Source organism: Gordionus sp. m RMFG-2023, chromosome 2 (genome assembly GCF_954871325.1).
Source record: "Gordionus sp. m RMFG-2023 chromosome 2, tfGorSpeb1-WG-v2, whole genome shotgun sequence".
In the NCBI taxonomy this organism is placed as follows: Eukaryota; Metazoa; Nematomorpha; class Gordioida; order Chordodea; family Parachordodidae; genus Gordionus; species Gordionus sp. m RMFG-2023.
Window position 1 is genome coordinate 18,211,942 of NC_088776.1, and position 22,506 is coordinate 18,234,447.

At 25.9% G+C, this 22,506-nt stretch overlaps 1 protein-coding gene across 2 annotated transcripts in view; it reads right to left on the reverse strand.

The window, feature by feature from the left end:
* Positions 1–1,382: 1,382 nt before the first annotated feature.
* Positions 1,383–22,506, reverse strand: part of LOC135924769 (calcium-dependent secretion activator 1-like) — a 44,176-nt gene continuing 23,052 nt past the window's right edge. The window contains exons 10-24 of one of the 2 annotated variants that reach the window (XM_065459878.1): positions 21,907–22,094; positions 21,431–21,532; positions 21,009–21,072; positions 14,192–14,315; positions 13,900–14,006; positions 13,214–13,370; positions 12,769–12,910; positions 11,503–11,658; positions 11,089–11,200; positions 10,164–10,199; positions 9,303–9,377; positions 8,894–8,977; positions 4,986–5,093; positions 4,731–4,835; positions 1,383–2,357 (exon numbers count right to left, since the gene is read on the reverse strand). In XM_065459878.1, coding sequence (XP_065315950.1) covers positions 2,199–2,357; positions 4,731–4,835; positions 4,986–5,093; positions 8,894–8,977; positions 9,303–9,377; positions 10,164–10,199; positions 11,089–11,200; positions 11,503–11,658; positions 12,769–12,910; positions 13,214–13,370; positions 13,900–14,006; positions 14,192–14,315; positions 21,009–21,072; positions 21,431–21,532; positions 21,907–22,094 — 1,719 coding nt within the window. In that variant the 3' untranslated portion in view covers positions 1,383–2,198. Of the gene's footprint in view, positions 2,358–4,730; positions 4,836–4,985; positions 5,094–8,893; positions 8,978–9,302; positions 9,378–9,625; positions 9,777–10,163; positions 10,200–11,088; positions 11,201–11,502; positions 11,659–12,768; positions 12,911–13,213; positions 13,371–13,899; positions 14,007–14,191; positions 14,316–21,008; positions 21,073–21,430; positions 21,533–21,906; positions 22,095–22,506 lie in introns of those variants that run through there. The other variant, XM_065459879.1, reaches the window with a different exon arrangement.

Consider the following 22,506-nt stretch of genomic DNA (forward strand, 5'->3'; position numbering starts at 1 on the left):
TTAGTTGACTTAATCGATCCATTTAGTCGGCTTAGTTGACTAAATCAAATTTTTGAGCCGAACTTGATAGTCGCGATAATAATAAATTGTAAACATGTTAAATTAGGATTTCAATGAAGATGAACCAAAGAAAAGTGACAATTGACATATAATTTTATTTTATATATTTTTTTGACGCAAATGGATAAAAAAATAAATTGTAAACATGTTAAATTGAGATTTTAGGGAAGATGAACCATAGAAAAGTGACAATTGTCATAATTGTTATTTTTAAAAATAAATAAATTGTAAACATGTTAAATTGAGATTTTCGGGGAAGATGAACAATACAAAAGTGACACTTGTCATAATCGGTATCTTTAAACTTTTTTGAAGCAAATTGGTAAAAATATATATGATAAACATGTTAATAAGATTTAAGTGAAGATGAACCATAGAAAAGTGAAAATTGTCAAAATCGTTATTTTAAAACTTTTTTGAAGTAAGTGGGTAAAAAAATAAGGTGTAAACTCGTTAAATTAAATTTTATATTCTATTTTAAATATTAGCAAAATGTTAAAATTAATTTAAATATTTTTTCTTTGTAAAAACTTTTATCTCACAAAAATTATAATTTTATTTTCAATGATAATAGTCGGTTTTTTTAGTTATTTTTTTCCATTTAAATTTTTTTGTTTTTTACATCCTACATGCACTTTTGTTAAACCCGGTTCATAAAAAAAGGGGTTTCCAAAATTAATCCCGGTTCAGGTCTCAATATAAATCATTTCAAATTTTTTAAGACAATAGTTTCAATAAAAAAAATAGTGTTTATAAAATGTGAGATGGTTTTTAATTTTTAAAAATAATTAAATGAAATAATTAATATTTATATTCTATTAAATTAAAAGTTTTGTAATCAAAATAACAATTTTAAAAATTATAAACGCGATTCACCCCCATTATCACTCTGTAAATTTTTTGAAAGTCCATTACGGCCTAAAATTCAAAATATATTGACGTACACGCTGAGATCCAACGGGTTCAGGGTTGTTAAAAAGCTCGATTAAGCTTGATTTTTTATAAAAGAATTAGAACTTAGCCAAAATAATATTATGTAAGCCTAGAGATTTTGTTCATAAATGGCAGAGGTTTGGACCTCTATTTCTCGAGGCTTACATAATAATATTTTGACGAAAATCTTAATGTTTATAAAAATTGAACAGAATCTGGCTCTTTAACGATTCTAAACGAGTCACTACCCAAGTTTAAAAAAATTTGTAAATGAAATGCTCATAAATAATTATTTTTATTTTACATACATTTTGTAACAATCATTTGGTATTATAGTAAGGTATGATATGTAAATATCAAACATAAGGTGGTAAAAAAAAAGGAAAATATATAAAAAGTAATACACTAGCTATAATTCAGAAGTTTAAATTTGTAAAAATAAAATATAAAATATATTTGATTTTTTATTGCACTTAATTGAAATAATTTTAGCATGTTGCTTGATAATTATAGGTTCCAACTCCATTTCAATCAATTTTACATTTTGTTTGGTAAAAATAATAAAAACAACTATAATTATATTACATTAAAAACATTTAAAATCATTGATTTTTTTTAGTCTACTGTAAGGGGGAATAGGTGGCCTCTTAGAATATTAACCCTAACTCAATTTCGACCAAATGTGAAGTTAAAAAACTCTGTAACAATCAAGAGACGCGAGATATATTTAAAAAAATTAAAGAATTGATAATACATTTTGAACATGTAGCATTTATAAACTGATATTGCACTTTGATTCTCGAATCTTTTTCAAATATAATATTTATAAGTTTGAGTACATGTAAAAATGGTCGGTGTTTTAAATTTTTTATTTTTTTTAAAAAAGCACTTGATTTTTGATCACGTCATAATATAGATAGAGCAATAAATAGATCAGGGGAAATTTAATTTTTGGAATATTGAAACTTGTTATGATAAGTTGTTTTTAAAAAATTATAATAGTAATGATTTATAATTTAATGGTCCAAAATGGATGGCAAAATATCTGGAATGTTAATTTAAAAATACTTGTAAGTAGTCAGTTGAGAAATATGATTATATAAAATATTTAACAAGAGTTTGGAATAATTAAGGCTAGAATGTTGTTCAAGAAGAAATCATTTGCTATTATAATATGGGTTTACGCGAAAAATCGATTAAATTTTTTATGAGTTATCTGAAAAAAAATGTGTAGAATTGTTGTCATCTTGGGAGATGGAGATGGCAGCTTCCTCAAGTTTTAATCTGGCTTGAACAGTGCTAAGTGTTTTGCTATTTAAAGTTTGTTCGGGAACTCCTTGAAGTTCAAAATCTGTAAAGCATTTCTATTTTTTTTTATAAAACAAAATGTATTTACAATAGCCGTAACTAAATCCCAAATCCTCTTAGAAATGTCCTGGTCAAAAATTAAATAATTTTCATTATTAAGGTATATTATACAATATAGTTTTGGAAAAATTTTGCAAAATTTTACTATTTTTCGCTTCATTATAATACTTTAAAACTATCAATAAGTTAACGGAGAAAACCCTAACATGTAGATCCTAGTTTTATTCGATTTTTATTATCATCAATCTTTAATTAAGATTCAAATAAGAATAAAATTTTAATAAATTACCGATCTACAGAGTAGATCTATTCAAAAACTAATACCAACCAAATAGTGTCGTATTCGATTCGTTTCGTGCGAACAAATTTTTTATTTAATTTCCCGTGCATTTTAGCTCTTTATTTGAGTAAATGTATTTAATATGTTGTATTATAATAAAGGATGGATATATCATTTTATGAAAATTATTTTTATTCAATTCCTATTATTCGAATAATTAATTTATTTAAATATTATAAAATAATTCATATGATAATATATTGAAATTTTTAACATTTATTATACTAATTTGCCATACTAAAACTATTTTTATTCAGGTAAACAGAAACTGTTATAATTATTGAAAGGAAATGTTATTCTTCCTTTACATTTTATAATGCTCTTGCAATGGCCAATTCACAAGTTTTATTGCGTTAATATTTTTCCGAAATGGCCCCTATTTTTTGGAGGAATTTGTGTCTGATCATCAAAATGAATTAATTCATCAGTCATATTATTTATAATTATATTAGATATGTAATAATTTATCACAAAATAAATCATATTTTTATTTTTTAATTTAAACCTTTTAGGGTTTGAAATATTGATTTTTGGATAAAATTTATATTAAAATTCAAAAAGGCAGGTAGAAACTTTCATTATATCAAAAATTTGAAAATATTTTTCTTCTTAGTCGTTTTATGACCCTTTTCCAAGTTTACTAGGGTAGGCCGTTTTCCCTTCTCATCTCCTTTCTACATTATCGTTGCTCAATTATTTCCAACATTTCGCCTCCAAACATTTTCTTTTCTATATTCATTTTTAAACCCTCCTCTCCATAACCATCCTCTATCCAAGTATTTTATCCTTTAGCTATAAGTATTAAATCGTCGGCATATAGAAATTTCAATAGAGGTCTTTATGCGTAGCTCCAATCACTACGACCATTATTGTAATAAAAATAATGAACTCAAGATGTACCCCCTCTGATGTAACTCTACCTTTACCTCAAAACCATACCTATCCCCATTGTTAAAACCCACGGCCTCTTCATACATAACCATCACGGCACTTATTAGACTCCACGCCTGATTTCTTCAGGATCCAGTTTTATTTAAATGTTCTATAATATTTCAACATCGAATAGTCATTTATTCGTATTCTACTATTCGTATTTATTATTATTTAATTCAATTTCGAATAGACCAATTAAAGTATTCAGCCTCTTTCCTTATTTTTAAAAAGAATATTTTTATTTTATTTCACTCATTATGTTCACTCCAATTCTATATTGTATTTATTCTAAAATATAACTTTTTAATTAAAAATTAGTCTTTTTAAAAATTTGCGAAATAAAGAAATGCTTTATCAGTCGTGATGTCATATAGAGCCCTAAAAATTGCCTCCTATTTTATTTTTAAGCCCCAGGTGTTTAAAATATTTTTTGGCTTGAGCCAGAAAAATTTTTTTAAGCATAATCTCGGTCCTCAATTTTTTAATTAAAAAATATAAACATATAAAGTGAAATAATATACAATTTTGATTAAAAAGGTAGAGATAATTTAATGTCCGACTATGCCTTATTTTTAAGACTCAATTGCTTTTTTTAAAATTAACTATTTTTTAATCAGGTACCAATTAAAATTTTGTTTGGTTATATTAAGGAAGGGAGGGGTGAAACTTGTCCAATCATTGAGATAGGGGGTAATCTTACAGGGTGCTTAAAATAGGATCAAGAAGATCCTGTGAAATTTAATTTTTTTAAACTGAAAATACATGAAAAATAATGTTTCATGTTCATGCTAATAGAACAATGCTTTAAAAATAAAATGGATTATATTATACGAATAAATTTATGTTACCAGTTATTCATAAATAAATTTAGCGAAAAGACAATTAGTAATATTTTAACCAACAAAAACCTAATTTAATTTGTAAATAGTAAACTTAATAATTATATATAAAAATATATGATTCATTAATCGTTACAAATAAAAAGATGATGATATATTGATTTTGATTATAAATTACAAATGAAAGGGTTAACAATTCTTGAAAATGTATGTTAATAAAAGCTATGAATAAAAAATATATAATTAATATTACTTACCCTCACAATATACATGAGGCATGTGTATTGATAGGGATGCAGGGATATGTTAATTCTTTCAGTGAGCCAATCACATATAATATTCATTTGAGCCGTATACCAATTCTGAAGGATTATAAATATATTTAGAAAATGGAACAAAAGAAAATTATTAATATATTTTTAAATAGACGCTTTGAGAGTTTCTAAGTTATAAGTTTTATCTCTTCTACAAAATGGATTGAACAATGAAAACATTTTTTTTAAAGTATATACCTCAAATATTTTTAGCACGTATAGGTCATCTATGACTTTCTGTCGCAATTGATCTAAGCAGTTTCGCATGAAAGAAACATAGGCTATGCCCAATTCATTTGTTGGCTTCTAATTATTGGTAAAATAATATGAAAAGTCTGGTTTTATTCTTCTTATTCCTCTATATTTATCATAAAATAAGATTAAAATTATTGAAAGAACTATAGTAACCTTGTGTAAATAAATAATAATTACTGAACCTTTATGAAATTTTAAATATTATTAAGGTTCCTGTACCTGAACCTTTATAAAATTGAATTCCTTAACCTGCACCGAACCTTTATAACTTTATTTTCTTAGCTATATGTCAAAAGGTTAGACACTCTGGATGGGACATCTACAAAGCTGTTAAGAGTAAAGGTTACTTTTCTGTTACATTTAATTTATAATTTAATATAATTCTGTTTTCTTTTGGTTAATACTTTATGCAAATTATTTCATGCTTCTTTAATGTTAACTTACTTACTGTTATGTTATACAAATAAAGTGCTGTTCCTATTTGAGGCATTAATAGCAACATATTTTTTTGATTCTTCTTTCAATTCGATTTGATAGTGAAATGTATTAATTAATACTAAATAAATTATATTTTGTTATTTTAGTTTAAAGCCACACTTTAATTGTAATAGATTAAATATATAATCGATTTTGTAAAAGTTATATATAGATACATTTTCTCATTTTTAAATATATTATATTATAATAATAAACAACGCTTTATAATAAACGCCATAGATAGTAGGCATTGTTATAGTGCGAATCTCCTCCAATGGTTTACTACGGTAATTCAACGATCCTTGATAAGGAATATTGTTCGGCTAATTTATTCACTGTTAATAGTTTTTCGAAAATCCCCCCAGATCCTAATCGTTCCATAAGATAGGAAGTATGGGTGCTGCTATGCGAGAAAATGTTATTTTTTCAAGAAAGATATCGGATCTGACTTAAAAAACCATTTTTTGCAACTTCTATTAATGTTATCTTTGCTTTAAGCTTATATAATTTCTTTAAGTCTGGCTTAAATAAGTCGGCAAATTTTACTTTATATTTATCTTACTTTTAATTATATAAATTTATGTTATTTTTACACTATCAATTATATGCTTTAAAATATTAGTATAATTTTTTAAATTATATCGACAACCAATTATATTTTTTCAGATATTTACAATAAGGAATTTAAAATCATATCGCTTATTTTTAACAACTACCTGATATATTTATTTTAGAATTTGTATATGATATATTCGTTTTTTCTATATGTGCTTATGATAGTAAATTCAACGTTTGTTTATTTAACAGCAATTAGGAGGATCCAGTATTCGATTATAATTACCTATTATATTAGATACAGGAGACTCCGTATAGCTGTTAAATACACAAAGTTGAATTTACTATCATATAAAAAAAAAATTCTTATTTTAAAATCATATACAAATTCTAAATAAATGTATTAGGTAAAGTTATGTTAAAAATAAGATATATTTCAAAATTTCTATATTGCAAAACCGGAAAGAATATAATTGCTCGAGATAATTAAAAAGATTATCCTAATATTTAAAACAGGCAATTGATAATGTAAAAATAAACGAAAATTAATTTATTAAAAGTAAAATAAATTATAAAGTAAAATTTGCTGACTTATATATGTCAAACTTAGTGAAATCGCTTAATGAAAGAAGATGCAAAAGAATGATTTTTTAAGTCAAGTCAAGGTACCTTTATCTTGCAAAAATAAAATAGACGGAACAAAATAATTGAAAAATAACATTCTCTCGGAGAGCAGCAATCATAGTTCCAATCTTAAAAAAAAAGATGGGATGATTAGAGTCTGTGAGGATTTTCGAAAAACTTATAACATTAAATCTTTAACTTAATAATATCTTTTACCAAGGGTAGATAAGCTACTAATGATCGTATTTTACAACTCTAGATTTATTTAATATATATCATCAAATCTAATTAGGCGAAGAAACAAAAAATATAATATCAATACCCCAAATGGACTATATCGGTATTCGACTACCATTTAGAATCTCTTAAGCTCTAGCGATATTTCAACGTAGCATCGATTCACTACTAAAAGTTCTACTAGGAATAACAGTTTATTTGGATTACATAACAGGGTTAGCATTAAAACATTTTGCATAAGGTATTAACCGCATTAAGAGACAATGGAATTATATTAATTTTGACAATGTAAATTTTTTGAGTTAGAGATAAAATTTTAGGGCATAAATTAATAAAGGTACATAGCCCACGCCCATTATGAGAGCAACGGACGCCTCGAATTATGGAATAGGTGGCATTATCTTATTCTTTTTAATCGGATATCGATAAACCGATCGCTTTCGCGTCAAGAACCTTATCGCCTGCAAAAAAACTATATTCAAGTGGAATGAGTTATACTTATTTTTGGTCTTAAAAATAATTTAAATCACATTAACAGGTAAAAGCTCTTCAATTATAACTGATAACAAAGTACTAATATCTTTATTAAAAAAATATTTATTTTATTTTATAAATTTACAAAGAGCGAAATGTCGCCTAGGTTAATCAGATGATCATCATTTTTAGCTAATTTTGATTACTCGTTATCTTTAAGAGGAACAAAGAAACACGGATATTGCTACATTCTATCGTTAAGAGTGTTATGAGTGATCGTTCCAAAGATATTAGAAGCATAAGTATTAAAAAGTCTAAAAAGGACATCAGAGAAAGACACATATGAAAACACTTGCCTTAGAACGATCATGTATGGTGGTCAACAGTGGATAACGATATTGAAAATTTTGTAGAAAAATGTAACATAAATTAAAGTTATTCAAATTTTCAAAAACCGATTAGTCCGTTTTGGTCGAATAAGGGATGACCATGGACAAGACTAATCTGGGTTTTGCAGGACTTTTTTAACGAAAACTATGTTTATAGTTACAGTTGGCTAGAAAGTTAATCAGTTCACAAATAATACAGAACCATACAATGCTTAAACAAATTATCTGGAAGATTCGGAACTACAAGATCAATAGTGAGCTATAGTGGATCCTCGTTTCAAAGTAAAGTATTTAAAGAATTTTATAAAAACTTACTCAAAACATATTTTAATATTGCCATATCAGAGATCGCAAGGGGAAGCTGAGAAATTTGTAAAAACCTTTAAAATTTCTTATAAAAACGTATAACTTGAAGATAGATTTCTGAAATACTCCTCATACAATAAACAAATTTTCATCAACATCATATATGCTAAAATCTGTACCACAAGGCCAGTTAAACAAACTAAAATCACACCACAACGAGGAGATGAATATATAAAAGGTTTTGATATAAAAGAAAAAGTATGAGCCCGAGATAGTCATCGAGAACCATCGTGGATTTCAGCCAAAATAAAAAAACAGATATGTCTTTTATATCTAATGGCAGGAGATAAATAGTTTTAAAGAAGACATTCAGATCACTTAAACCAGAGTAGATAAAGACATGTTACTTCATTTGAGGTAACAAAACTTGAGAAATCAAGATTTAACTAAAAAAACTCACGACCGTAGGTCCCCCGCTGGACCTGAAACCGATTTTGAAGATAAAATGGCTGAAAAAACAATATCCTACAGGAAAGAAAATACCGAGAGAGGCATCAAAATTAAAATGGAGAAAGGTGTTATATTCAATTTTTATTTATCCGTTTTGTTTTATAATAGTGCATTTGGTTATTATATTATTATTAGTTTATGTATATTATATATATAAAGAAATTTTTCTTAAATAAATCACTACTTGATTTTGATATCGAATTCTCAATTTACTTAAAACACTTTAGAAAGATTTAACACTTAATTATATAATTATGAGTTTATACAATAACAACATACCGCTAGCGTTAGAATGGAAGAGAACAAACTATTTTCATCGTAACGGGCTAATTTAAGGAGAACACCCATCAAAACTTCCTTTAACTGTAAAGAAATTGAAAATCGTAAAAAAAAATATTAGAAATTCTATTAAATTTCCTCATTCGCTTTGACTTTAAAATTTTTGAAAAACAATTTTGATGATATAGATTCAACTGGTTTATTCAAATTTAGTTTTCTAGCCAAAAATGAGCGACAAGTGAAAACTATCATGTTATTAATTGACTTGCTAGTACCAAGTAAAACATCTCTTCCTAATAATCCATAAAATTTAAAAAAAATTCCATTATACAAATCTTTAAAAAAAGGATCGTTAAATTCAATGCTCCTTCATCTTCAAAATTAAATACACATTATATATAGATATAACTTTTTCGATTAATAAATGTTGCATGTTATCCTGTATAGTATCAAGGTATTCGTCAATTTTTGTATGATATTGGTGCTAAGAAAATTTTTATAAATATTATTTTTTTTGTATTTATATAACTGCAAAAAAATTATCCAGACCTTTAAAAATTGTTTAGCAGCGACAAAAAAAGTTCTTTAATTGTTATTTATATAGAATTTCATCATAATAATGAATTTTAAAAACCAGTTTCTGTTTATTAATATCTCGCCATAGATTCACTAAATTAGTAACAAATTTAATCAATTAATTTCATCATTAACGTTATTAAACGTATACGTGTTCAAATTTCAAAATAGAATTAGTTACGAATTTTCGACCACTAAATTTCGATTATATGTTTATCGTACACTATTTTAAATTAATATATTTAAGTTCATCAATGATTTTATTGTATCATCAGCTACTACATCTTGAAAGGTAAAGTTGGAAGCCCTAAAAGTATGTTTTTGTAAAAAAAATTATTTATCTTCTTTCTCTTTATTACTTCTTGATCTTGTAATAATGTGTTAGACTACTTGAAAAATATAAAGATGTTTCCATTATCAATTTATCAAATTAACATGCTAAATTCGTTTAAAATGCTTGAACAAATGAATTAATAAGTTCACGAAATTCGTATTAATTTAGTGAAACTAGGCCTATGTATATCATGAGATTTTGGTATTAAGGATGCTCTAGTGTGTAAATAAATTTCCTTATTAAATATAATTTGTTATTTATTTTGAAAATTACTGACTTTGTTATGCAATAAATCAATTTACAAAAAAAATAAATTAAATTCAGAATTACTAGACAACGGTATATAAAAATATAATTTACCATATCAGCACCGTCTACTGCGCATAGTTTCATACTCTGCAAATAAATTGTTATAAAATAAATAATATTATTTATAAAATAAAATAATATGGCGTAGCTATTAAGCATTATATCAGTGCCATCGCTAGCTCTCAACATTTTCGTTTATAAAGATTTTCTTTAAATGTAGACGTGCTCATAAAAACGTTAGGCTCAGATAGGAAACATTATAGGTGATAAAAATTAAAATTAGCCTTGTCATTCTTTGCTGTCCCTCTATAGACACTGCCTATTAATGTCATAATTTAACATTTTCTTTGTAAAAAAACCCATCGTAAAATCATAATTTGGAAAATCATGTTATTCAATTATATTTTTAAAAAAGATAAAGAAAATATAGCAAATTTTGTATTTTAACACGATTTTTATTATTTTATAAAAATTACGCGTTTTTAAAATGCACCTTAATTGTTATAAAATGTATACTTGTTTTTTTGGAAACTAGAACACGAATCTAAGAATCAAAGAACAACTTGTATTTATTAAATTATAAAGTTCAAAATAATAAACAAAGGTGAATTATATATAAAAATGAAGTGTTATCTGCAAATCCGCCCAAAGCAGGGCCAAAAAATTTAAAATTCCGGGACGGTCTCAGTGTAAAAAATATTAAAACTCTAAAAAGATAACAGACATTCTTGTTTAATCAAAATAAAATGACAATTTATCTGTGATAAAACCATAAGAGATTTTAAAAAATTAATTTAACTTTATAAATATGCGCTATTTATATTTTAATTAAATTTTGGGGCAAGCTTAAAAGCAATTTTTTTTTAAAAAATGAAAAATGGAGGCTTCTAATTTGTAATGAGCTTTCCACAAGGCAAAAAAAAAATTGATCTTAAGTTAATAATCGGGCTGTGGTAGAATATTTATATTTATTTACCCTATTTTTAGCATCGAGAAGCACGTTGATCATCGTACAAATTTCTAAAGGTAAAACGTAATCGGTAGTTTTTTTGCCTCGACTTAGCATGGCATCAAAACTTTTGTAAGTCCTTTAAAGAATTTTTTAAAATATATATTAAAAATAAATTTCGTAATGCTAAGAAATCACTCGTGCTTTTAAGGATTAATGATTTCTATTAAATTACTTTTAATTTAGTATGTTAAAGATATATTTTATAAGTTAATTTAAAGAATAAATACCGCTCTTTCTTTAAAAAAAAATAGGATAAAGAATACACATTAAATTGGTCCATTCCGTTATAAACTAACATTTTATAATAAATCATAACAATATAATCCTTAATAGAAAACACAATAAATTAACATTTTATATAATTATATAGAAACAAACCTGGCCACGCATGATTCTATCATATCTGCGGCCATAAGCTTAAGCCGTTGTTCCAAATGCTTAGCGAAAACTTCGTCAGGCCATTTAAGTTGTTCTATAAAAGTTTGGAGGGATTCAAGTTTCCAAAACATATCTTCAGATGTTGTGCAGCCGTTACTTCATTTTTTTGCAAATTTTTATTATATTATATAAGATTTTAATAAATAAATTTATTTTGCTTTGATTGATTCATCTTAAGACATTTTAATTTGTCGTTCTTATCAATTACCAAAACATCTCACTAAACTATAAAAGAAAGATATTGTGTGTTAATATTTTTAACTAAAATGAGTTTAAAAAACTTTAGCTTTTGGAGGGGCTGAATTAAATCCCCTTTTGCTCCATTATGTAAAAAAAACAGTTAAAATGAAAGAAGAAAAAAACAATGGAAGAAAGGGTAGCAAACAAGATGATCAATAAATTTTCGAAAAAATTATAGGTTTTATAGAAGCAGATTCCGATTTTAATAATAACATTGTAGAAAAGATGTCTATATGGAAAATAATAAACCATAAATATAAAGCAAATTGGGCATTTCAATTAAAAAGAGAATAATCGACATATTTTTTTTCTTCCAATTTTTTCATGATTCAATTGTGTCAAATAATTTTTAAACCATCATTTCAAATATAAATAAATTGGTCAATTTAAAGATATAAACCGATCACCGAAATTAAAGAATAAGAAATATCGGGATGATTCAATATTTAAAAAAAATAGGTACATACATCGCAATAAAAAATAATTGGGTCTCCGCGCCAATTATTATAATACTAACCGAGATTACCGATTTAATTATTAATAGTGTAGATATATTGGGTTCATCTAGTCAAAGTCATTAATGACTTTCAATGGTGGTTTCAATGGCTGTATACTTCAATGCATATCGTAACCTCGTATATAGGATTTCCACATTTGCCGTATTGTATTGAATTTTCAGTGTCCCGAAATTTTAAAATCTTAAGTATGGCTCCTCGAGAAATATCACAAACGAGTTTATAATGCATAATACAATTCATGTGTTTATGGAGAATTTGAAAATAGAAATAAACAGTGGAAATACTATATTTCTTTCAACACAATATATAGAAAGATAATACTTTTTAATTTTAATCGTAGTATTCTCATAAATATGAGTTCTATAAGATATAGTTGATTTCTTTCCTCACAAATATGGTCAATTTTATGCTACATTTTAATAATGACTGAAAAGAAGCCAATTAATACCCTTTGGTCTCCCATTTCTCTCGTTCGAACCCACGATGAATGGATTGAGCTATGGAGGATTCCATGATATCCACATATCTCACGACCATGGGTGCAAAAACGTTTTGCAAGTGTTGGTGAAACTTTCCGTTGTTAAGTGTTTCTAAAAATTTAAAATAACATTTTTCAAACCAAATTTGAAAAGAATAGTAATATATAATAAGAGGTAAATATATATAACAGAAGATAGGATAGGTATAATAATTTTTTAGATAGAAAAAAAAATATTATTGTTATTTGATTTTAATATAACATTTGGAAATTTGTTTTTATATGCATAATATTTAAATAAAATAGTTTCCAATTAACTAGTGTCACTTCTTTAACAAAAAAATTAAATAAAAATAAATTAGTAGTATTAAAAATAAAAAAAACGTTTTTTTATCCATATAAATATATAGGATACCTGATTTAGTGAGATAGTTATTTAGTAACTGAAAAAGGGGGAAAGCATCCCAGGAATCAGGATTAAGGAAATCGAGAGTAGAATCGAGATCTACTGCGAAAAGTGACCAAAATATTTCTTCGTGCTCTATCATAAGATCTTTGAACCAAGAAAAGGCCTGTGTTGAAAAAAAATAACAATCGAGAAAAAGAGGTATTAGAAATATTATAAATAATGAAGAAGATAAATTTTGATAGAAGGGTAAATGGTGAAAGAACAGTTATGGAAAAGAAAACATATTAGAGTGTAATTAAAGCTAGCTGTTAGATCTAGTTTAGACTTAATAACATAAATTAAATGTTATATAAATTATCTTATTCTGCCACATAAAATAAGTTTTAAAAAAATTAGTCCATCCCATAAAATAATGAAAACAGAATTATATATTAGGCATAGCTATAATTGTTTAAAATTTAATATGTCGATATTACACATAGACTTTCATGGTTTATCATTCAAAAAAAATAAGAAAAATAATATTTATTTTTTAGAAATAAGTAGTTTTAATTACAAAATAAAATGAGAAAAAATAATAAAACAAAGACAATATAAATGAATAACTCTTACGGACAACAATTAAATTTCATTTAAAATAAATTAAATTTAAAAAAAAGTTCTTTGACTGATTTTTGTGAAGCAAAAAAAACTTCAGCGTGATATTCTTCATTCTGCTGCAGTAGCTCTATGCACATTTCGGCCAGGTTTATCAGACCATCTATCTTCTTTTTGATGGGAGCTGTTGTTGAATTGATAACTTTAAAAATTTATCATTTGAAAAAATATTTAGGAAAGTTAAATAAAGAGTTTAAAACCAAATTTTTTTTTGAACATTTGGGATTTCAAAAGGAATACATATAAATGACATGATAGTAACGACCTCAAATCACAAAAAAAGAATAAAACATGCGATTCATATAAAAATATAAATAATTTATAAACCTTCGGTTTGTGAAAACGATGAAATTTTTGTGTAATTAACGAGCGCGGCTTTTTCTAAACATTTCCGGATAATATTTCTAACATCATCTGGCGGAGCGGGAGTTACTATGTCTTTCATCAAAACCTTTCATTTTAAGATGATTTTATTGAGAAGAATTTTATTAAAAACAGGTATTAGAAAATATATAGCTTCAGAAGATCTCTAAAAAACTCTAAGTAAATCCGGTAAAACATTGCTTACAATGCATTCGCAGAAGTGGAAGGCTGGTAAACCACTCTGCAATTTGGGTATAAAACAAGACCTTAACTTAGCCGTATTCTCTTGTAAAACAACCGATCCATGCAAATATTTTGGGCAATAATTGAATAATAGTAGGATTTGTTGCCAAGGCAAGTTCCAAGCTAGCCTGTGTTGCCTCTCACGCCCAAATATTTATAGGGACTTCATTGAGGTTACTAAGAGAACGAAGTCTAATAAATATCATTTCTCAGTAATATCTTTTAATTCTAATCCTTCTGACCATTATGGCCACGTTCAAAATTTATAGCTTCATTAATGGTAAAATAATTACCTTGAAGATCCCAAGAAGGTTTTTTTTACCTCCGCCAAAAACTGGAAATTCAGGTCGTTAAATCAAATTTTCTCTGTCTATTTCTATACCGTACTTGCCCTATTTTTAGAGAGTTGGCCAATAAAAATCAATATGATTTAAATTACCCCGATTTTTTAAAAAAATCAGTGATTTAAATCAATATTTTTAATAAAATTTCATTTACTAAATTTGATCAAAATACTTAATATAGGGAAAGATAAAGATAGGATTATTTTAGAGTAAAATAATTTTTATATGAAAATACTAAATTGTACTAGTAATGATTACTTATTAGATAAAAAAAATACTTAATTTATTTTGTATTTCATTGTTTCGATTTTTGACATAATTAATTTATTTTGTATTTAATTGTTTCAATTTTTGATATAATTAATTTAATTGAATAATTCTAATCCTTAAAAGGGCCAGCATCCCGAATACTCTAGAGCCTGAACTTATTCCCGAGCAAAAACAGAAAATCCGAGTATCAACCTAATACTTTGATCTACCTGTAGCTTGGGATTAATTACACATGCATCTTTTCGGCGCGTTCCAACAAAAATGCTTCTGCACTTAATTCGGTAGAAATTTTGAAAATAAACATATATTCAGATATCACTAACATAATTTTTATCCCACTTGTCACCATCACTCTTGGTGTTTTTGGTGAGGAATTCCTTAAATTTAGCATATTATTAGGAAGAAAATTAAGCCAAATAAGTGGCGATTGTAATGTAAACTTCTATTTCTAACCAGCTATTACAAAATTGCATTGCTATTCATGGTTCCATATAGCAATGCAATAAAACCTATCTCTTAAATAATTTAATTTAATTTTTATTCTGTTTGTTTATTTTAATTATATATATATGTATTATATTTTTAAATGATTTTTTATATGAACTTTGTTTTAAATTAGTTTTTTAAAATCTCAATGTAGAGAAATTATTTAATAATCCAAAAAAAATAATTAGGTTGATAAATTCAGGGTTGTGAGCCCTCTCTCTAAAAAAGGATTCTGGTTCAGTGAAATATCTCTGAACCCGGTTCAGATTCAGGATTTGCCGTCTAGAGAAATATAGGTTTACAAAATTTAGTAAAAATAACAGAAGCATTAGTTTTTTTAATCATTTACCATAAAAATATTTATATCATTATTATTTAAATAATGATATATAATTTAATAAATAATATTCTATTTATTTTTAAAATTTTATAAGAGGATTATTATATCTTCCAAAATCTAGATGTTAAAATTAAGATTGATTTTTCATGCCTAACTTTAACAGTGCATTGCAACTTTTCATGTACCCGACACTGGTATTTTATTTTAATTGTCTATTCCTAAGTTAATACACTACTGAAGCTGTTGATTGTATTACTGGGTCATTCCATGACAAATCAACCACGATTCGGCCGACCCCCTTCGATTTTTTTAAAATTTGGTAAGCAAAGAAAGGTCAATGTAACTAAGAAATAGCCAAAATTTTAGCCTCGTAACATTTATATTTTTGGAGATATTAGGGTTCAAAGTGGCAAAAATGTCGTATTTTTACCATTATCTGCCTTCATTCAATTAAGCATATCTTAAAAACTATCTAATTGTAAATAACAATTTTAATATCAAAATTACTTACAAAGATTCTACTTTTAGATAAAAAAAAAAAATTTTTTTTTTCAATTTCCGGCCATTTTATTAAATATATAAGGACTAAAAACGATTTTTTAGAAATTATACGACCTTCAATTTTTTTAAAAAATTTAGTAGACAACACTGAACTCTTCCTTTATATTTATAAAAAAAAATTGGTCTGGGACGAGGCCATCTTCATTCTCAAAATCGCGATAAAAATGTTTAGAAAAGTGTATAAATATTTTCCCGAAAGGGGGCGTCTTTGCATAAATTTATATTTAAATCAGTTTTTAATGGCTTTTCTTGGACTATTTGATATAATTTAAAGGATTATTCATCTTGTAAATATAAATTATAATATTTTCTTCACTTATGGGGCTTTCATTCAAGTATAGAAATTATCTATCGATAAAAGAAACTCAATTTATTGCATTATTATTTATAATTATTATATATTTGCCCATATAGCATATATTTAACGAATATTAATAAAATATGATCCACCAAATATCGATTAATTTTTTAAAATAATGTGATCGTCGCAAAAAAAATAAATTTTTCAAAGTCAAGATATATTATATTTTTTTTGTGTCTCCATATTATGTACATTGTATTTATTGTTTTGTTTTTACCAAAAAAAAATAATATATGAAGAATTATAATTCTTCCATTGACGTGGAAAAGCTAATAAAATATTACAAATATTAATTTATTATTTATTATAAAATTATATACAAAATAAAAGTATCATCAATAACCCAAACAATATAAATATTGGATCGGATTTTCTAAAATCGGCATAGCTTTACTTGTAAATAAGAATAAATGAGTGTTTCAATCAATAAAATAAAGAAAAATTTAAAATTGATTAATCATTCAATAACACATGCTCACTATATTAATTCATTTTTTAATTAATTTCTTGGTATTTTAAAAAAATTATAATAAATTCTAATTATTCTTATAATAAATTCTAATTATTCTTATAATATCAAAGGTAAAAAAATTATTTAATTGAAGCGATAAATTTTATAAAAAACTAAATGAAAATAATTAATAATGTCTTATAAGGATATTTTTGGTTTTAAAACTAAATCAATAATTTTTTCAAAAATTAACCAGTTACTTTCTACATCAAAATAGGGTTTTTGGAACAAAAAATGATTATACCATATTTTTACTAAATTTTATATAGAATTTTACATGAATAAATAGTCCTGAAAATACTAGGTTAATTTAAATTATAATTATTTGTTTTAAGTTATGATAAAATATATAATATGTAGAGCGAGCAAAATCAGATTAGTGATATCGGTTATTTGTCCGATATCAATATAATATCGTATCGGATTAACCCCCTAATCGGTACACCTGTATTATTAGATATTCTATGATATTTTTATAAATTAATTTGTTTTATCATATAGAATTTCAATAAAATGAACAAAAATCTTATTCGAAAAACTAGATGCTGTAACCCTTTTAAAATACTAAAACATAATAATGTAACTACAAATCTTAGAAATCTACAATCTTGGATGTCACTTCACTCAGATGATAAGATATGTGATAAATGTCGAAGAAAACTCGGAACAGCTAGTAAGTCAAATGACGCATTTAAAGACCCTGATATTCATCATATCGAAGAGAACCTGGCTTATGAATCAATTAATACATCATTGATAGAAATTGGAGAATCTCCAATAAAAAAGAAAAGGTTGAGAGAAAAAAAAGATATCCAATTAAAAAAATTACCAAAATAAAAAAGGCTATAGAAACTCATTTAGATATAAATGCGATTGAGCCAGCTACTATCGATAAAGATGATGGTATTCTAAGCAATATTAAAAAAAAATTTTCACTCTTATCTAAAACTGATAAATATAAAATTTTGACGATATTACCAAAGAATTGGACAGTGTCCAAAATAATGAATGAATTTAATACAACAAAATACATGGCAAGACAAGCTAAATTATTGATAGCGGAAAAGGGATTTTTGTCAACCCCTAACCCCAAGCCTGGAAATACTATAGACGAATGTACAGTTAAAATTGTACAAGAATTTTATTGTACGGACGAAATAAGCAGAATCATGCCAGGCAAGAAAGATTGCCTTTCAATTTTGACCGAAGACGGAAAAAAGAATACAATACAAAAGAGATTAATTTTAGATAATTTGAAAGAAATTTATATATTTTTAAAGAAATGAGGCCTGATGATAAAAATCATAAAAAAATTTTGTTAATATTTGCCATCATGAGATGGATTTCGGGATACAGGCGGAATGGCATTTTTCTGCTACAGCACATGGGAAAAGTGTTTGTGATGGGATTGGTGGCACTGTTAAAAGATTAGCCGCTAGAGCTAGTTTACAAAGACCTTACTCAAAGCAAATAACCACATCATATGAATTGTACGAGTTCGCTAAAGAAAATATTAATGGCATATATTTTGAATATATGACCCAAGAAAATTATGATCACGAAGAAATATTACTCAGGGAAAGGTTTTCAAAAACGAGACCTATACCTGGAACACAGAAAATTCACACGGTGATTCCCACAGGTCTACATCAATTTAAGAGTAAAATGTATTCCAATTCAATAGAAAGTAATATAGAATATTTATCATATAATGATGAAAGTATCATTTTTGGAGGGATATCAGGGTATATAACATGTGTTTATGATTCTAATTGGTGGTTAGCCTTAGTTTTAGGGAAAAATCAAAAGGAGGAGAAGAAATATATATAAAGTTTTTACACCCATCCGGACCTTCTAATTCCTTTACATTTCCAAGTATAGACGACACTCTCTACTTGCCAAAATGTCATATCTTAACATTAGTTTCACCATTAACTGCTACTGGCCGTAGTTACACATTGTCGTCACAAGAAAGTAAATGCGCTACCGAAAAATTAGAATCTTTTAAAAGTGAGTTATATATTAGATTTTAAAATTTATATTATATCAATTATTTTTAATATTTAGGGCGCCATATATGAAATGCTAAAGATTCTGATTCATATATTCAAGAAGTATAAATTTGGTTGAATATATTTTATTAATATTAATATATGTTATATTAGCAAAAAATTTTATAAAAAATTATAAATAAAGTAATAAATTGAATTTCTTTTATCGATAGGCAATTTCTATAATTGAATGAAAGCCCCATTTATTGTTATTTTCACTTACAAGATAAATACTCCTTTAAATTATATCAAATAGTCTAAGAAAAACCACATTAAAAACTGATTTAAATATAAATTTATGCAAAGACGCCCCCTTTCGGGAAAATATTTATACACTTTTCTAAACATTTTTATCGATTTTGAGAATGAAGATGGCCTCGTCCCAGATCAATTTTTTTTTATAAATATAAAGGAAGAGTTCAGTGTTGTCTACTAAATTTTTTAAAAAAATTGAAGGTCGTATAATTTCTAAAAAATCGTTTTTAGTCCTTATATATTTAATAAAATGGCCGGAAATTGAAAAAAAAAATTTTTTTTTTTTTATCTAAAAGTAGAATCTTTGTAAGTAATTTTGATATTAAATTTGTTATTTACAATTAGATAGTTTTTAAGATATGCTTAATTGAATGAAGGCAGATAATGGTAAAAATACGACATTTTTGCCACTTTGAACCCTAATATCTCCAAAAATATAAATGTTACGAGGCTAAAATTTTGGCTATTTCTTAACTACACTAACCTTTCTTTGCTTACTAAATTTTAAAAAAATCGAAGGGGGTTCGGCCGAAAATCTCATTTTTTTTGCTCATTTGACATGGAATGACCCTACTATGAATTAAATGGTCTTGCTAACCATCATTTATTTTTTTTATTTAATTGGTAAACATAATTTTATTAAACGGGTCAGATGTAGCTTGGAATTTTATCAAGATTGATAGATAAGAGATTGGTTAAAGATATAAAATTAGCCGTTCCATTGCTACTTCGGTTTTATTGTTTGTTAAATTTGAAACAAGGGGTTAGAAGGTGTAGGTAAAGCTATTATAATAATGTGGATGGATGGTGTGGTGAGTTACAAAAACAACCATTTAATAATAATTAAATAAAGTAATCTAATTTAGAATTAATCTTTTTTTTAAAAATTTTGCCAAATAACCAAACATTTTAAAAATGATTAGATAGCTTATTTGATTTATATAATGTGTAATATTTTGTTATAAACAATTGATTTATCCTCAGAAAAAAAAGGTTAATTAAACCATATTTATCATAATATGATTCATAAGAACTAAAAGGAAGGAAATTTTTAAAATTTTAATTTTTGGGACGTACTCAGGGCACATAATTGGAAAATAACAGTGGCTAAAATTAAAAATTATGATCTTACCGTTACTATTCCAAGACAATTTTTAAAATGAAAATCTTCAACATTTGGACTTGACATGTTTATTTAATTATATGAGGTATCCCCCCCCCCTTCCCGATTTTCCGGAGGTTCTTTTCTGAAGTATTTTTTGTGTTCTATAAAAAACTATTATATGTATATACAATAAGATAGATATTATAATTTAATTTTACGATTGAAATCATCATATATAATTACAATATTCTTACCCTTTCTAATAAGGAGAGACTAGATTTTAAAGCGCCTTCGGGCCTTCCAAAAGGAAAACAGTATCTTATTTCATAAAGAAAAATAATTATTATATAAATAAATTAAAAAGTTAGTAAATAATGTAACTGCTTAAGTATGTCACGTGACTACCATTATTTTTATAATTAAAGTAGCTCTTTATATTATATGATTATTCTCTTAGTTATTTCATATGGACTAACCCTATCACATATCAAGGCTTTATCATTCAAGTCTATGACTACTATGAGGGATTTAAATGCACCCCTAAGTTGCTGTTACAGTAGAATATAATGATAATCACATGCCTATTTTTACTCATTTACCATGGGATTGTAAAATGCCATTATAAATAAGTATACTTTGTTCGTTCGTTTTTCTTCTTATATATTATTATATAAACCTAAAATTTGTGATCTGATGTTCTAGAAGTATTCTAATCTTTTCCTTTATCAAGTCGAATTTCTCCTTTTCTTCGTATAAAACTGTACCTATACCGTCTGGCCTAAACAAATAATAAGAAATAATTCACATAACAACTTTGATCATAATGTCTTTCTTTTGTTTTTTTCTCTTTTAGATATAAATTATTAAGATTTATAACCTATGGTAAAAAAACATGAATCCTAAGGCAGAGCTCTATAGGAGTGTGGGTAATGTGATTTTTTGATTATATTAATAAATGATATTCACTTGAGTTTTGTTAGTTTGAATCATCTTTTGCTTAATTTCTTTTTAACTCCCGCTCTCTAATTACTTTTTACTAATTTTCAATACTTTTTAATCTTTTAAACTTAGTTAAAATGCTGGAAAAAAAATATTCTACACTACTAACTAATATAAAATATAAGTAAAAAAATGAAGAATATAATAAATCACCTATTTCCATGAACATGGGAAGCGCAAAATGCGTAGGAATAATGTAAGAGAGTGGGATCTATCATGACCCCGGCTTGAGCCTTGGTTATAAGGTTATCCAGGTAGCCAAGGTGCCTCATACATCCCCTTACTCCGTACCTACTGCAATATTCTTCCAGCACAAATATTTGACCGGGACTGAACCAGCCCTAAAAGAAAATTAATTATCCATCGTTAAAATAATTGTATAATCAATTATAATCGTGAAATATAGTTATATAGTAAAAAAAATAATGAAGAAAATTATGTGTGTAAATTGTAAAATATATTAATAATATAACTACATAAATATGGGTTTATTATTACTTATCTGAATAATAATCCACATAAATATATTCTTAATTTCTAATTATTGATAATATAATTAATCATCTATGGATAAACGATAATTAAATTAATGCAATACTAATAGATATACATAAACAATTACAAGATGCTATATTTTTCTTAGTACACCTCACATCTCAGCAGTTGTGCCACACATGTTTACATCTTGTCAGAACGGCTTCCAGCGAGTCCATTATTTTTTGAATATTTTTTATATTACCTTATAACTTATGT